Source organism: Candoia aspera, chromosome 7 (assembly GCF_035149785.1).
Source record: "Candoia aspera isolate rCanAsp1 chromosome 7, rCanAsp1.hap2, whole genome shotgun sequence".
In the NCBI taxonomy this organism is placed as follows: Eukaryota; Metazoa; Chordata; class Lepidosauria; order Squamata; family Boidae; genus Candoia; species Candoia aspera.
Genome location: NC_086159.1, coordinates 45,122,989 through 45,140,757, shown reverse-complemented (window position 1 = coordinate 45,140,757; position 17,769 = coordinate 45,122,989). Strand labels below are relative to the sequence as shown.

Genomic DNA, 17,769 nt, shown 5'->3' with positions numbered 1-17,769 from the left:
CGACGAGTTATCTCGAGGAGTCGGGGGGGTTGTTTCCAACCCACGGACTCCGAACTCGGAACAGAGCGCGGGACCGCCAGCAGTCCCCGTAGCCCAGTTAAGCTTCGCGCGCTAACACAGACGGACTTGTCAGCCTGAGCCACTGCCGAAGTGTGTGCAAAGCGGTGCCTGCAGGTGCCCGGAAGCCAAAGCTGAGCGGAACTGAAAAAGTCAGCTGCTGGCTCCTGGTCCTCCTCCTCCATGCCAAGACCCTTTTCGCCTTGAATTGTTCCTTCTCTTGGAAGCGCCTGAGCCGTCGAGGCAAGAATGGGCGCCGGCGAAGCAGACCGCGGACCCTTTAAGCCAAGAGAGGCTAAGTGGGAGGAGAGTTTGTGGCGCGGCGAGTTTGAGGGAGCGAATAAGTAGCCCCGCGGAGAGCGAGGACGCGGCCATCCGGAGGTTTGCTCTTTCACTGAACCCACGCAAGATTCGCTCCTTCCAGCGGCGAGCGAGAAACGGCGCCCAGCCTAGAAGAGAACGCCTGGAGCCTTAAGTCCTCGCTGCCAATCGGCTCTCCACGGGGTTCCGCGGCTCCTCCTCCCGCCCCTTTCCCGCCTTCCTCCCACATGGGGCGCGGGGAGCTTTCATCCGGCCGCCGGTGCTGCTCTTAGGGAGTGCGAAGGGCTCCTCGCAAAGTGACACCCGCAGCGGCTGCGGCAGAAGGAGGCGGGGAGGCAGCAAGAACAGAAGCAGCGGGCTTTTTCTCTGCTAGGTGCTTCCCCTGTCTTTTCCCCCTTTCCCCGTTCCGCTCGGCGGTCTCTGATGCCTTCCTGGCCCCGGCAGGGGACGGCGGCAGCCCCGCGGGAGGAGCCAAGGGTGGCGCTACTTTGATGTTCCTGGCCGAGAAGCGGCAGAAGAGCTTATCCTTCGCCTCAGGATGATCGAGGAGGACGCTGCTCTGAGGAACGGTGGCCGGGGACTCTCGGGCCAGTGGGCAGACGCGGCGGCAGTGCGACCCCGCACCACGGAGCGACACATAACGGTGCACAAGCGCCTGGTGATGGGCTTCGCCATCTCCATCCTCGCATTGCTGGTGGTCACCATGATCGCTGTGCTGCTCAGCGTGCGCATCGAGGAGTGCAGCAGCGGCACCGCGGCTGACGGCCCAGGAGGCAGGGCAGGCAACCGGAGTGTCCCGGCAGCAGCCGCAGCCCCCGCAGGAAGTGCCCGCCTGAACCAGAACAGCGCCGGGGAAACCCCTGGAACTGGAGAGGTAGAGACAGTGGCGCTGGAAGCTGCAAGAGGGGAAGAGGAAGAGGAGGAGGAGTGGCCGAGGCGGCGGGAGCAGCCGCCCTGGACTCAGCTGCGCCTTCCCGGACACCTGCGCCCCCTCCACTACAACCTGATGCTGAGCGTCTTCATGGAGAACTTCACCTTCAGCGGCGAGGTCAACGTGCAAGTCGAGTGCCTCAACGCGACCCGTTACATCGTGCTCCACGCCCACCGCATGCACATCGAAGCCGTCCGCGTGGCTGAGGACCGGCTGGCCGGTGCCTTGCACGTCTCCGGCTTCTTCCTTTATCCGCAGACCCAGGTCTTCGTGATAGTCCTCAATCGGAGCTTAGAGGTACAGAGAAGTTACAACCTCAAGATACTCTACAACGCTCCAATCGAAAACGAGCTGTTGGGGTTTTTCCGCAGCTCTTACGTCCTCTATGGGGAGAGAAGGTATCGATCTCCTTTCCGTGCTTGTCCTTCCTTTATCCTCTTTCCCTTCTTTATTGTGAAAAGTAGGAGCAAAATACTCTCCCTGGAGGTTCGCACAAGGGCAATATTTCTATTAATATATGGTCCTGTTAACCAAAAGTTTAGCTTCCCAGTACCCACAAAAACTTTATTTCAATTTTTAATTTAACTTTTTCTTTTACAACGTAAAAGACTTTATAGGCATATTTAAAAGATCTCCTGATGTCTGAGAAATGGATATCTTTGAAGTTAAATCCACCTGAATTAAACTTCTGCAAAAGTTTCTATGCAAGCATACTTAAACTTTATCCTGTCCCTCCAGAAAAGTTAATGCTTAACTTAGGTAGGATCTGATTAATTAAATCTGGAATTTAACTGTCCTTCTATCTGCAATTTATTTAGTGGCTTAAACCTTTCCTGTTAAAAAAGAACCAGATAAAAGAGAGAAGCTAGGAATACTGCAAGTATATTATAGAGTATTTTAAGGTTGAAGATCTTAGAACAACTGAAAGGCTGTTCTGATTCTGAAATGTAGTTAAGAGGTGAGATCTCTTCTTGGTATAGTAAAACTAACAGGAACCTAATTTTATTCTGCTATACCTGTAGCTGCACAGTGGGGTCTCCCTGCATTTATCCTTGGTTTTATTCACAAAAAGGCAAACCTATATCAGATAGCTCCTCAGAGTCCTGTGTGGCAATCCTAGGAAAAACTGGGACAGTTCCTTGTGCTGCATTAGTTTTTTACAGCTGTGGGTGGCAAGGAACTGGACTTTTCTACTTATAGCTTGTAACAGTAATGGACCCTGGGATTTTAAGAGAATCACTTGCAAATGTTGTTCAAGCCTGTAAAAGAGCTGTACTTAACTAGCCCGTTACTTCTTGCATGACAGCATAAGGTCCAAGGCAGGAATAGGCAACCTGGGGTCTTCCCAATGTTTTGGGTTTTCAGCTCTCTGATAGAATTGCCAATAACAAGCAATTGTGGGAATTGTAGTCCCAAGCATCTAGAAGGCACCAGATTGCTTACTGTTGCTATAAGAGTAGGTAGTCAATTCTTTTTAACTTGGCACTGTTCCCTATGCATTTGTTTACATCAACAAGCAGAACAATTGAGATAAAAGGAACTTAGTTTTATTGAATTTAATAAAGTTTCTCTTATTGAGAAGCTTTTAAAGAATACTAATACTACCTGAGCTACAGTATATTGAGGAAGTGTTTTCTTTGCGTACAAGTGGACTGCAAAGGACTTAACTTCAGTGAACTTGTGGACAATTTTGGAGCAAGCTGCTTGTTTCAGCATATCTTTGTGTAAGTATTTTACAATTAGGGGTGGTGGTTTAGACTGTGATAGTAAATGTGAATTCTCTGAGACAGCAGAGGCTATGGAAGGGGAAGTTTCAGAGACAGAATTTCAAGCAGAGAAAAGCACTCCTTTCCTTGTTATGATTCAGACCACCCATTCCAAGGATACTCCGCAGTTGAGAAGGAAGCTTGGGCTTCTTTACTGGTGGCTCTTAAGTAGTTCACTCCCCTTTTCGACCCCATTATAGACCAAGTCTGTTAAGAACTGGTTTAGGCTTTTTATCCAACAGATCAAAGATCAAAACCTGGACTCTGGCTTAAAGAAAGCAAAACTAAATTTCTGATAATTTTGTCAGAAATCTAGAATGAATTTATTTTCATACTGCACATGATTGAAAATCCAACCACAATCTTATTCTGTACACCTCATAATTTCTTTGAGAGTTTATCTTGAGCAAATAGTTTTCTTAAGTCATTGCCACCCAAAAAGTGAGAAAAATGCCTTCAGCTCAATTATGCCAACCTTCTCTTCTTGGTGCAAGTACTGACTTTCCTCAGAAATGTTGTGAGGTGATTTTGCAGCATATGGTTCATTAAAAGTCTACTGCCTCCACACTCCAAGACATATAGTTTGAGACAAATTGCCTTTCTAAGCTGTGTAATAATTATAATTTATTAAACTTGTATGCAGCCCGACTCACGACAGCTCTGGGCAGTTCACAACTATCAAACAAAGAAATTAAAAGAAAACATTAAAAAATAAAGAGAAAAGATGGCAAGTGCGATGGAGTAATCCAAAGGTTGTCGCAAAATTCTAAGTAATCAATGCATGTGCAATAATATAACAATTGCAAACAAATCTAAGTGTATGCACACACACACAGAAGATATGTTACCAATAGTTTGTTGGTAATAGTTGTAGGCCTCCTAGAGTTGCTTGTTTGTGAGACAGGAGGCTATATAAATTGTATAAATAATAATAAATAAATAATAGTTTTTATATATTTATAGCATCTATTCGCATACAGTTATTTACTGAATATATATTTATGTTGCAGTCTTGTACCCACTTATTTGCAAATAATCCTCAATGAATACCGTGGAAGTTTCGTCTGAGTAGACTGTCATAGGATTGTTCTGTTATTAAAGGAGTGCACAGAACAAAATTTTAAATTGCTGTAAATTGGTCCAGCTCTATTTAAGTCAACAGATCAATACCTAATATCACATAGAGAAGATCAAGCATTTTGTACTTTTTTGAGAGAAAAGTATTTTTGAAGGGCAGACCACATTGGATTGTTTAATATTTTCCTTTTGGAAAAATCAGAAGTTTTGCCAATCATGATCTAGAACACATTTCTGTGGAAAAATATATCTGGATATTAGCTCAATGATAGTTCAGGTCAATAATAGTTGGAAACAGAATGGCCTATAGTTAAAATGATTTCAGAGTTTTCATGGGATTATGCAGCAGTTCAGGAAATTAGTAATCAGCACACAAAGCATGTATCAACATGTTCGTTGCACAACAATTATTTAAACTGCTCCTAAGTTATGTCCTTTGACTTGTTTAGTTGACTTTAGCAGACATAGATTTCATTGATTTGTTCATTTGATCCAGTAGTAATATAAGTTTTCCTTAAGAGCGATATATATATATATAGAGAGAGAGAGGTAGGTAGTGCTAATCTCTTGACTATCTTGACAAATACCATAAATATTTCTAAAATATTGGTGGCATTCTGAAAATGCTGATTTTCCCATTGAAGTAATTTAATCTTTAATGTTCTAAAGTAAAATGAAAATGCTAAAATAAAAGCGGATTTTGTTCATTGCTCTACATTGCCGACATTAAAGTAATTTAAAGGACATCATATACAGATTGTCCTAAAAATGAATTGGGGATCGGATTTGTATATACTAGAACAGAACAATTCCTTCAACCTTAACAGCTTAGTTACTTTTCAAAACTAACTCCTAGACAGATGTTTTAGGAAACATGTCTGCCTTTTTAATAGAAAAGGTAGTATGCAAATTACTGTCATTTGTATGCAAGGAAGGCATCCTGTAAGTTTTTCATTCCTATAATTACACATTTGGGATGTAATCCTGTTATCAGCTAACATGTGTGTAAATTCTGAAGTTTAAGAAAAGCATATGCAGTATCACAGACTTCTAATTTTATTTGCATTGCTCTAATAAATGACTTGATAGTCAAGATATGTTTTCTAATGTACTGAAGCCACCATGTTATTAAATACCCCACAAGGCCCACTAGCTATGATCACATTTTAACCATCTAATTCCTCTTTATTTTCAACCAGTATCAGAATATATTAATAGCTTTTACTGCATTTCATTTATATGCAGCACATAGAACACAATGTATTAGAACATAATCATTTATTCCTGGGGAAGTTAATACAAAGACATGATTGATCTCTCACACATATAATTTAGTATTTGAGGGCTAAGAATGGTATTTGCAAGTCTTTCATGCAACAGAAATTATCACCAGGTCAACATCAGTTTCATCTATAAATAATTTAAAAAGAAGTAACTTTTCAGTATGGTTCTTCTGATACTTATTATGAATCTGAAGAATGACTGTATCAGTTCATTCAGTCTGACTGAAAATTTAGTCATGCAATTAATTTTAGTCCAGATATTCTGACATCAGTGGTTTGGGAATGAGATAGAATAACCAATTATTTCAAGAAATAATTATATCTTGAACCATTTTTAGAATGTATATTTTCAGCTATCATATATGTTTTAACTTACCACAATGAATTTTTAAAGTCAATTTAATAATTTTAGCCTTTATTGTAGGCATTTCAATAATTCTTTTTAATGAGGTTTTTGAGATTATGCCAAGTCCAAAAGCTAAATACTTGAAATTATTAGTCAGTTAGAAAAGCTAAATACTTGAAATTATTAGTCAGAAAGTTGAAAAGAATTTTGAAAGTAGTCTGGGAACATGAAGAGGCATTAGTAGGAAGACTAGTGGGATTTAGTATTTATTTAATCATGTCCTAACAATTTAGAACATGTCTTGAATTTTCAGTGAAATGATTACAGAAATCTGAATATTGTAGAACCTATCAAACTTTTAAAAATATCAGTTTTAATAGAGGCCCATTTCATTTGAAATGTCATTGTTACATGCATTTGTTTGAAAAATAGCATTAGTAATATTTGGTCTTTGAAGAATGTTAGAAAATATTGTCAGACTGTGTTGTTTTTTATTTTATACACCAACCTAAATTAAAAAAAAAACATGTTCTGCCTAAAAATCTACAGTGTTAAATCTCATGCAAATAAATGTATGGCTGAAAGAAGCTGAACCGAATTTCAAGACTTCCATCAGGTTTGATAGCTCTGGTACACAGAATTTCATTACTTTTTCTTCTTGGACGAAAGGGAAATAAGAAAATGATAGAGAAATAAAATGAAGATTTAAAGTCTTTCAAGTCAGTAAAACAAGCCGTCATTATCTTGGCTATAGTAACCTGTTGTAACAATATGAGTAATAGATGTAATGATTGTGCAGGCATATCAACATGTAGAATGGGGAATGATTTTCAGTAGTTGTTAAACACCCACTGTCCTTCCATCATTAGATCTGTATTTTTCCACTGGAACTAGATAAAGGCCAATTATAAACAAAATGCTATGCTATGACCTTGGGGTTCCATGCTGTCTCTTCTCTTTTTCTCCACAATTCTGAGAATGAGATTAAAAACTGATGTTGATTAATTTGCAATATTCCATTACATCAAAACTTAGGAAATTGTGCTTTATTTTAGTTAACAAATTAGGTTCTGAAAGCAATGCTTGTTTCTAGTTTGTTTTATAATTTGGACTTACAGTATATTCAAAACCAAAAATAGAAGCTTTCACTCCTTCTCTTTATAAGCAAGTAAAGAGTGAAAAAGTAGTCCAAATTTTGCTGTAAATCATCCTCTGAACTAAGCCAATTATTCTATATATTTGACAGTCTTTCTTAGTATTGTTTATTTGATAAAAGCTATAAATTATATTAGCAATATATCAGGGAATCATTACTGATAGGGACAAGATTGGCATCTAGTCTATAACTTAAATTTGTAATATTACTCACACTTTGCTTGTAAAAACAACAATTGAAAATAATAGTTTTCCAAAGTATTCTTATGAGAGCCAGTTTTGTATAGTGGTTAAGGCATCAGGGCTAGAAACCGGTAGACCATGAGTTCTAGTCCTGCCTTAGGCATGAAGCCAGCTGGGGGACCTTGGGCCAGTCACTCTATCTCAGCCCTAGGAAACAGGCAATGGCAAACCACTTCTGAAATCTTGCCAAGAAAACTGCAGGGAATTGTCCAGGCAGTCACCAGGAATCAACACTAACTCAAAGGCGCACACACAAAAAAAGTATTCTTATTCTTCTGTAGGAAATCCAGTACTAACAATGCACTATTCAGCATTATGAAGTCAGAGTGCATTGTTAGTACTGGATTTCCTACAGAGTTCCCAAAAGGTAATTAAGTCATTAATGTGATTGTAAACCATTGTTACTTGTTTTCATTTGTACTGGATTTATTCTTAAGATTCTGTTATAGGTTGTAGCACTTTGTAAGCTACCTGAAGAGCTTTTAAAAACCATGTTGATAGAACCATCAAGATAAATATTTTATCTAGTCTTAAATGTAATTTTGATTTTATCTAGATAGGAAGATGTGATGGACTTCAGTAACACTGCTGGTTCTCAGGAAAGAGGGAACACATTCCAAGGAGGGGAGCAAGATAAGAGAAAACACAGTCCAGAGCTGGAATGTGGGAAGACAAAGAGATTCAGACTAGCCCCGCCCTAGAACCTCCCAGGTTATTTTCCTTTAGGTTATGTAGAGTAGCTTTAGTCTGGCAAGATTCTGTCTATATGGAATTAACAAGATTTTGTGAGCAAATAAAGAACTGGAGTTTGGCTGGAATGTTCACTTGTTCTTGGGCTGGGTCTGACAGAAGTGTTTTATACTACTGCCCTTTCAAAACTCTTTCTCAAATTTAACAAAACATGTATTTTATAAAAATCTATATAGATTTGGCTATAATTACATAAATACTAAATTACATAAATTTGGCCATAATAATTCTAATTATACACAATTGAAAGTCATTCTAAACCAAGTAACTTTAGTCCAAAAGGAAAAAAAAATGTTGACAATGCTTCTCAATGACTTTGCTGTTTCTCTTCCACTATGATTTTCTTTTTCTTTTGCATGGCAATATTTTACCAATTTTTTTTGCATCCAGTTTTGAATAAAAACAATCTTTTTTCTTCCAGGTTTCTTGCAGTTACACAGTTTTCTCCTACACATGCCAGAAAAGCCTTTCCTTGCTTTGATGAGCCTATCTACAAGGCCACATTTAAAATCAGCATCAAACATCAAGCAACCTATTTATCTTTGTCTAATATGCCTGTGGAAACTTCTGTTTCTGAAGAAGATGGATGGGTTACAGATCACTTTGCACAAACTCCACTCATGTCCACATATTACCTCGCCTGGGCTGTTTGCAACTTTACATACCGTGAGACTACCACAAAGAATGGTGTTGTAGTAAGTATTATCCAGTCTACATAATTTCATTGGGAAATATTGTTGTTTTGGGAATGAACATGACATGCTCAGATAAAAATGTTTACTTATTCAGATATATCTCTTTGGATAATGACCATTTCTGTTTAATTTGTAGACATCCAATTAGCACATTATATTGACAGCCTCGAGTACCTGCAGCGTAGAAGTCTTCTTGATGATATTAACTGTTGCTGGAATTTTATTGACCACCTCAAAATTTTTTCTGTTCAAATCATTAGCTTGAAAATGTCAACTATTAACAAACATTAGCTTTTCTATCACAGAAAATTTTTAATAATTTTGCCATCGAGCCTTTCTATGGTCCTGTTCAATTACTACAGTATGTCTGTAGAAATATGCATAATTGGAATGCAAGATTTCTGATTGGATTTTCAGCCACATTTTTACATCATTGATGATTAGGTTTTATAATGTAAGTTAGCTGCATGCACATGTTTGTGCGGAAGTATTTTATTTACATTTATATTGTACTTCCTCCATTTGACTTTTTCATCATAGCCTTTACTTGGTACTCCAGTTGAAGGAGATATTTACTTGTCTTATGATGTGGTTTATGGTAATTGAAGAAAGCCAAACCCTTGATACATTAAGGAAGGTCTACTGATGTCAGTTTTCTTTTGTATAAATATCATATACATAACTACATAATAAACCAAAATATATACAAGCAATTTTGCCAGCTAAATGATTTAAAAACTTCCTGCTAATTCACATTTGTTGAAAGTCAAATGGAAAAAAAATGTTCTTTTGTTTAATCCAAATCATTTGTGGTAGTAATAAAATTACAAATTAAAGACTAAGTCATTTGTTTACATTTTTAGTAGGATATGTAAAATATCCTGTGCACAAACCATTATTTGCATCAAACAGTTGTTTTCATGGATCTGTACCTGAACCAAAGCACATATTTTAGTCTATACATGGAGAACAGCATATCTCATTGATTTTTCCAATGCTGTCCCATGCCTGCTCAGTCACTGCTAATGTCCTGACATGGCGTATCCCATTAACATGCTTGCCCCACTCCCTGTCTTCTCAGCACCATCCTTTACCTATGCCCCTCAGCTGTCACCACTAGTGTTATAGCACAGCATATCCCACTGGCTGAGCTGGTGTAAATTCTATTTAAAAGCAAGTTGTTAAAATATATAGGTGGAACTTCTGCAGATGTAATGTATGCCATTCATTTCACACTGTTCAGTGGGACCTGCCCTGTAGTAAGGGTGCTTGAGATTTATTGTTGACTGAAAAGTAGACCAATGTCAATTATCTTAAAATCTTTTGGATTGCAAAACTATAATACATATTTCTCCTCAACTCACAGCAAGTATTGTAAAAGTAGGAATTGCTTCCCTGAGATATAATTCTCAGAAAGTTATACTGAAGTGTCTGAATTGTACTACTTATGACTTAGCTTTCATTTGAAGTTCCCTAAAGCCAAATCACAGTTTTCTTTACTGTTTTTCATTTGTAAAATAACTGCAACACTTTTACATATGACTTAAGAGCTATATAGTTTACTTATTATGCTATTCATTGCAATGACTTGAAGAATGAATTATCAGTTGAGGGTATATTTAGTGGTTACAGTGAACTCATCTGGTGACCTAATTTTACCTGATCTCTTTGTTCAAAAGATATGTGGATAATTACATTTTATACAGGTATTTCTGATTTCTACATTGAACATGTAGTTTGATCTGACTGTGTTTTCTCTGAATCAGAATAATATCTAGTAATTTGCACCTGAATAAATTTCAAATTCCATTAAGTAAAGAGCAGTGATACACTAGCATAAAGGTACTGTAGATTAATAGCATTTATCTTTAATGGTCTTTTGCTCAGAGAAGTTGTTATAAAACTACGTGCAACTGTGTAGTTGCCAGCATAGAGATACTACAGTTGTCACTATAAGTGCATATATACATTAAGCAGGGAGGAAAGAGGAATGTTAATGTTTAAAGGGAGAGATACCATTTGGTGATGCATCAATTGGGGCATGTAATGTTAAGAAATGAAGTCATTTGTGGATGCATTTTAGTAGACCAAAACATTTGCTTGGGAACAGACCATACTACTTTCATATTTTCAGTGCTTGTTTGTTCTGAAGAATGTGAATATATGGGCATCATTATGACATAACAGATTGGAGTCAGTACTTATTAAGTATCAAACTATCATGCAATAATTGCTAAATGGGATAGGAGTGGCACAGAACATAGCTGGTTACAGCACCATTGTACCCAGAATCCCTTTCTTAGATGTCTAACACATCACACCAGGTAGAAATATGATAAATAAACGTGTTACAGATTATTTTAGTTTACCTTTTTTGGAATGTGCTATGAAAAGGAAGCAATACAAGTGGAGGTGGTTTAACTCATTGCTGATTGCTATATGTAGAAGCGTGCAGAGAAGCTACAGTGTCTTAAGCCTTTTTAGCTTTTAAAAAGGACAAGTTACCTTGTGGAATTAACTTCTACAATGAGTTCCTTGAATTGATTGGGTTGGAAAAATTCATGGTTACTCATCATGATAGTTGTATATTATCTCCAGTAACAGAAACAGTACGCCTGTTAATATTATCATTGGGGACCATAAGTGGGAGACGTTAATGTTCTGCTTGTAGCCCTATCATAGGTATCTGTTTAGTTACTATGGAGAACAAAATGCTGGCTTGAATGCTCCTTGGTGGGATGCACCATGGCTGCTAAATTCTTTCCAAGGAGGCTTACATGCTGACAAAGCAAAAGTGCAAAATGAATATTTTGCCCAAGGTGAACTGCCCAGATATACAGAGCTGGTTTTTGCTGATATGCGTCAGTTAAAGAACATTCTTTGCAGTGTAAGACTTGAGGGAAGAGCTGTTCAGCCTTTTCTTTTTGCTTCTCAAATCCCTTGCCTTCTTATCTTATTCTTCCATCTTGCCTTTCCTTCAGGATATGAAGATGGCATATAATCCTGAAAGATGGATAGGTTGGATAGGTAGAGAAAATGTCTTGCCCAAAATCTGCCAGTAAGCTTTGGTGGCTAACTGTTGATTTGAGCCCTAATTTTAGTCCAAGATCTTAACCATTATACCATACACATTCCTGCAATAGCTATTTCATAGTGCATATTTATATCATTGTTAGTGTATTAAGGCTGCAGGAATCCTTAGTCTGCTACTTTTAGAGCTGTAGATCATCCTTTTTCACCTGTACTGGACACTCCTGTTTTTACCCAACATTGGCTTACTTGGCCTAATGGTTGCTGTGATGCAGGAAGAAGAACCATCTCAAAGTCTGTCATCTTATATTGACCTTGCCATGCTATTCAGGAGTAGACTAGGCTATAATTGTAATGCACTATTCTTTGAAAACGGTTACAGATTCAGCTTTGAAACCACTGTTTAATTCTTAGGTTGAAAAGTAAAAATCCATATGGAAGATAAAATTCTAATATAATATTAAATAATCAAAAGACTTCAGACTGTGGTACAGTCTAAATTTATTTTTAAGACTAAAATATCAGGGTAGCTTTGGGGGGGAATGAACATTATTTGAATGCTTTGAATTCCAAGGGAAGAATTGCAACTGAACAGTTAATTTAACCTTGTTTCCATTCCTGGAGTATCTATAAGCAGCTCACATTTTATTTCCAGTTCATTTGTTATTCAGATTTACTGAACAATTGTCATTATGTATTTTGAGGCTGACTGCAGATATTCTGCACTTCAGCTTTGTGTTCTATAATTCTGAGTGTGCCAATAAAACATATATTTATGTAGTACTAGTTTTTAGTTTCTGTAGATATTTTTACGAATGTTAAAAATAACTGTCTTAAGCAGTGTGAACACTATTATATATATTGATATAATACATTAATTTGAAATGCAAATGGACATTGTAGTGTTCATGTGGAAGAAATGGCAGGGAGGGGTAGTGATGTGATCTACTTTTCTCCTGATACTTTGAAAACCTCTACATTACTCTATATCACTCCATACTGTATTATTTGCTTGTCTTTGCACTCTGTATTTCTTTTGATTATCCTCTAATAACCTTATTTGTACTGACTTTGATGCACATGCACCTGCTGTCCTAGACTTATGTTGTTTATCTCAGCCTTATTGCTGTAATGAACAGATGTATAACTCTTCAAAAGGGAGGATGAATTGCTAGATGCCAAGAAAAGACATCCCCCTGGAACGTTCTTAGCAGGCATCTTCAGGTTTTAAATTAGATCATCCTCTTTCACTTATGAGAAAAAAAATAAGCCAATAGAGGTCAGGGTAATTGGGAATTTCAGCATAGACTGAGAAGGTGCTACATTCCAGCTGGCGTGAGAAAGGGGTCAGTCCGCAGTCTTTTTCAGAGTTCCTGTCTGCAGAAAGGACGTTTAGGTATACCTTCTCTCGTAATTTATATCACTTCAATAAACTTTTGGGCTCTTTGTTCTATGAATGTGTTTATTGTCTTGAATCCTAAAAGAACCTACTGATACCCAACTGGCTATTGGGTGGTAGAACAAATGTTTACTATAAACTAAGCAGGACTGCATGCAATTGTAGTTCAGTGTGGGTACTGTATATTCTGGAGAATTTCATCACTGCCTTCTTTTAGATGTATTAAGAATTCTAGACATTGGTGACATCATTCTGGTACTCAAACGGATTCAGAAATCATTAAAAAAATCACCAACTGACTTTGAACTTTGAAACAAAACCATCTTTTCTGAGACAGCTTTAAGTCATAAAGAACTCCCTGAGCAATAAAACTGTTATTTTTATAAATTAGTGATTATATGTAGCAGGTATCTTTGCTTTTAAAATGTATGCTTGTGTCAGCAAGTACCCAAGCAACATAGTAGCAAAAATTAATTGTGACTGTGTGTGTGTGTGGTTAGTTAGTTAGTTAGTTTTGGAATGTAATGAGGGAAAAGGACCAAATTTATTGTGGTGGGTTATTTGCTTTCTGTCAGCCCAGGCTATCTATGGATAAAAGTATAACTCTGTAAATCAAAATAGACATCTTGGAAGAAAAGTAAAATATAAATTTGATCAATAAACATAAAATAACCGCATCTTAGAAAGAGATTTTAATTGTTTGCTTAAAGCAATTAAAATCTTTGATCTTGTTACTTGTCTGAAGCTAAATTAGCCCCAAAGTTGTTGTGTCTGCTTAATCCAATTTTGCATAGTGGGGAAAAAAATAGTTTTCTGTGAAGTAACAGTAACATTTGTTAAAATTCCAATTAAGATGACAAAGACTTTAAAAAGATACAATGAAGTGAATATTATATACCACATAAGCTTCTATATGTCCTGGTACATTTTACAAATTACACGTTATGTATTAATGTGTGGAGCAGTTTTTAACAGAGAAAGGTGTTTAGGGATGAGCAGAAAACAGTGGCATTTTTTTTTTACCTTTAGCTTTTGGGGATTGCATTTCATTTCTTTATGTTTTCATTCAATAGAATTCCAGATGTCTATTTGTCCACAAGCTTGTATCTGGAACATGAATACAAGGGGATATGATTCGAAACTAATGAGGAAAATGTTCAGGACACCCTCTGACTGATGCTTTATTTCTTTTAATACAAAATTCTTAAAAGTGCTTTTTAAAATAAATGAATATTGAAAATAGTTGCATTTTAATATGATTTTGCAAGTGATAAGCACTTTGCTCCTAGACATCTAGAGTAGCTTTCAGTGGTTGAAGACCAGAAAAATAGCATTTAAAAGAAATGGATTATTGCATTTTAGTCTGATAAAACCTTTCTTCTTTAGTTTTGCAATGCTATTTTATTGATTTTAAAGTATTTTACCCAACTCTACATGATACATAAGTCTTACTACTTTTAGTAAGCAAATGAGTGTGGGTTTAACAATAGATAAGATAACTTCAATTTTGCAAATGCATCCACAGAAAATGGAGTATGCTAAAACCCATGAATTACAAACATACAGTCGGCAGTTATTGATCAGTATTTGAATTTGCAAGCTGAATGCACCAGGAAAATACTGTCCATGTATAGTGCTTACTTCCCAAAAAATAAAAGTAAAAAATCTCCAGTCAGCAGTTGTGGTTACCCTGTTTAAATGCATAAATGTAATATAAATTCTCTGCTTCTCTATGAATTGAATGACATTTAATGGAAATAAGTTATGTGCCACATATAAACCCTTTGCCTCTGTATAGTTTTAAATTGGAAGTATGGCAAATGCACATAGCTGAATAGAAATTTTCAATCTTCTGCATAACTTTACATGTATTAATCGTGTGACTGATAATCGAAATGACTGTAGGCTAACTGTTCATCTGATTGCAATAGACACAATGCATCTTTTGAATTAATATTGTTCTCAATTTAGGCAGTTCTGCAATAGTGGGATATCATCAGGTACAAAAGAATTATTTTCAGGGATTGGTTGCCTTTGAGATTGACTGTGGACTTATTTCAGAAAGTTGGAACTGAGGGGTTGGCAAGCTGCTATGAAGAGGTGGCTGGGGAGCGGCAAGAAGGCTTAGTTACCAGCAAAGTAATTGCTAAAAGGAAGAAAGAAGAGAGGGCCTTAATGTTCTGAGCAGGAAAACACTGAATAGTCCTGGAGATCAAATCTTGAAGTAAGATCTGCAATCCTGAAGAATTTTTTATCTACAACAAATAATTTGGACAATGCAGAATAGGATCTACTTGTCTTGCTGATATATAATATCTTGCTTCCACAAGATATTATATTATTTTTTTACTGTTTTTAGTTTATATAACACTTATTTTTAGTCAGAAAGAAACCCAGTAAGTTTGCACACTTGAAGTAGCCTCCAATATGGTAGTTGAATCTTGAAATATCTTTTCAATTAGCAGAGTCTTCTGAGGAAATTTTGTATGTGTTCTTGAAAATATCTGTCAACTCTTTATACATTTACATTATTTAGTTGCAAGGAATTTAAAGAAAAATCCTTGGGTATCTGTCTTTGTTCCTTCCTAGAATTAGAGTTGAATGAATTACAACATGCATCCTCTTAGAAGAGTTGTTTTCAAAAAGTTCCGATGTAATCTTTTAAAATAATTTCATGGAAGGTCATTTCTTAATCTTAAAGTTTAAAATAATGTTTTGCCTACTTTCATCCATGATTCTGATCCTCATACATAACAATAGTACCTAATATGCATTTCATGAAAAATTTGCTTTGAAATCTGAAGCTTGAATATTTTTTCGTAATCTTTGAATCCAGTATTTGATACCACTAACTTGTTTCCTAAAAATCCTGATTTACTGGATCAGAATGTCCAAGCATAACATTAAAAGTACTTTCTGTGAAGGAAATACAAAGTTAAATGGAAACATTTGGAATAATCCTATCCCAGGTTCATAGAAAGGTGAGGACATTCCTGAACTGGAATGAATACCTATCAATTAAGCGAGTTTTCTCCTTTAGACATACTGTCATGTTATATTTGCTGGCATTAGTTTGAATAAGAGGTACAGTATTTACCAGGCAGAAGACTGATGTGAAGACTTCATAAGTCTTCATAATATTCATTTGTAGAGCAGGTTCTAAGAGTTGGGTGAATGTTAACACTGCTTTTAAAAAGCTAGGATAAATAAATTATCTATAATTTTGTTCACAATCCTTATAATGGGAGAGGCAGTGACTCTGGCAGTTATTAACATTTTATACGCTATTACTGTTTTGTGTTTTTTATATGGGCAACTTTCAAATTAAACTTACCAGCCTGGATTCTTAAAACACTGGGGATCCAAAATAAAAGCTATCAAGAATAATGAAAATAACTGAGAATGAAATGACACATTCCCTTAAAGTGATGGGTTTTATTTAATAAGTAATAGCCAATTCCTTTTGCTCCTGTTGACAGGGCATTCAGGAATTCCAATGAAACTGGAACTGATGACTGAAGGTAGTTGTAGAGGAGGCTTGTAGCACCTCTGCTTAATGAGAAGCAAGTGACCGGGAGCACAGCTCAGGAGTGATCAATGGACTCTCACTGAATGCAGGCATAGTCTCTCCTGGGATTGTGCCTACATCAGAGAGAACCAGTCATACCAGTGTATGTTGCAAATGGAAGTCTATCACTTTAACGTTAATTTAAGCCTGTTCTTTTACTGTTCTATCTCACCACATAATCTTCTGTAGCCAATTTGTTTTTGGCCAGAATAGGCAGGGTTGAAATTAAATGGGATGAAGAGATATGCAATGACTAAAGTAGTCATTCCCTGGGGGAGCTGGGGGTGTTGACGACCAACAGGAAGCTCTGGCGTGGGCTGGTCCATGAAGTCACGAAGAGTCGGAAGTGACTAAACAAATAAACAAAGTAGTCATTACTTGCAGTATTTCATAAAGAATATTTGTACTAGTCATTGTATGCACATGTACTTCAAAATAAAGCCTTCGCTGTTTGATGCAGTTTATAGGCTCACAGTTGCTACATTTTCCCATGAGAAAGCTAGCCATCCCTGTCACATAAAGATACTGAGAACAAAAGGTATTAACTCTGTTCTGGTATTTCCATATTGGCATAGAAGCATCTTTAAGAGAATGTATCATCCTAGAAATGAACAACATTAGAAACTTTCTGTATTCAGAGTAATGGGTATAGTACTGTGAAACACACCCAGAGGAAAACAGAAACACAAAGCTTGCTTGTTTCTAATTCATAGGTTCACACCTGGGTGATATATCTTGATGTTCACTGATGGCAGAGCCCAGAATTAGAATCCAGACAGTGTAAGGAATTGTCTTGTCGTCAGGACTAAAAGCTGTTTAATCTGTTTCTGAAATTGGCCAGCAAAAGCTGCTGAACATACACACACACATACATGCATGCATGTTCAGAAAAAGATACTAAAATATCTTCCTGAAGGGGTCATTTTATATTTTATTTTTTAAAAATGCAAAAGCAGAGGTGAATATGCCTTTTCAAAATGGTATTTCTGAAGGCTATGGGAATGGTTCTGTCATTGACAGCATGGACAGGTGTTTGTGTTAGGAGCCCCAGAAGGACTAAATGTTTTTTTCTTCCCCAGGTACATTATACAGAATTGTACATTTGTGCCTAATTGCTTGGAGAGGCTTGCATCTGCAGAATACAATAA

At 37.0% G+C, this 17,769-nt stretch overlaps 1 protein-coding gene across 1 annotated transcript in view; it reads left to right on the top strand.

The window, feature by feature from the left end:
- Positions 1-916: 916 nt before the first annotated feature.
- The window catches only part of TRHDE (thyrotropin releasing hormone degrading enzyme), a 242,607-nt gene continuing 225,754 nt past the window's right edge, over positions 917-17,769 (top strand). The window contains exons 1-2 of the mRNA XM_063308675.1: positions 917-1,707; positions 8,351-8,624. Of these exons, the coding sequence (XP_063164745.1) occupies positions 917-1,707; positions 8,351-8,624 (1,065 nt within the window). The remainder of the gene's footprint in view (positions 1,708-8,350; positions 8,625-17,769) is intronic.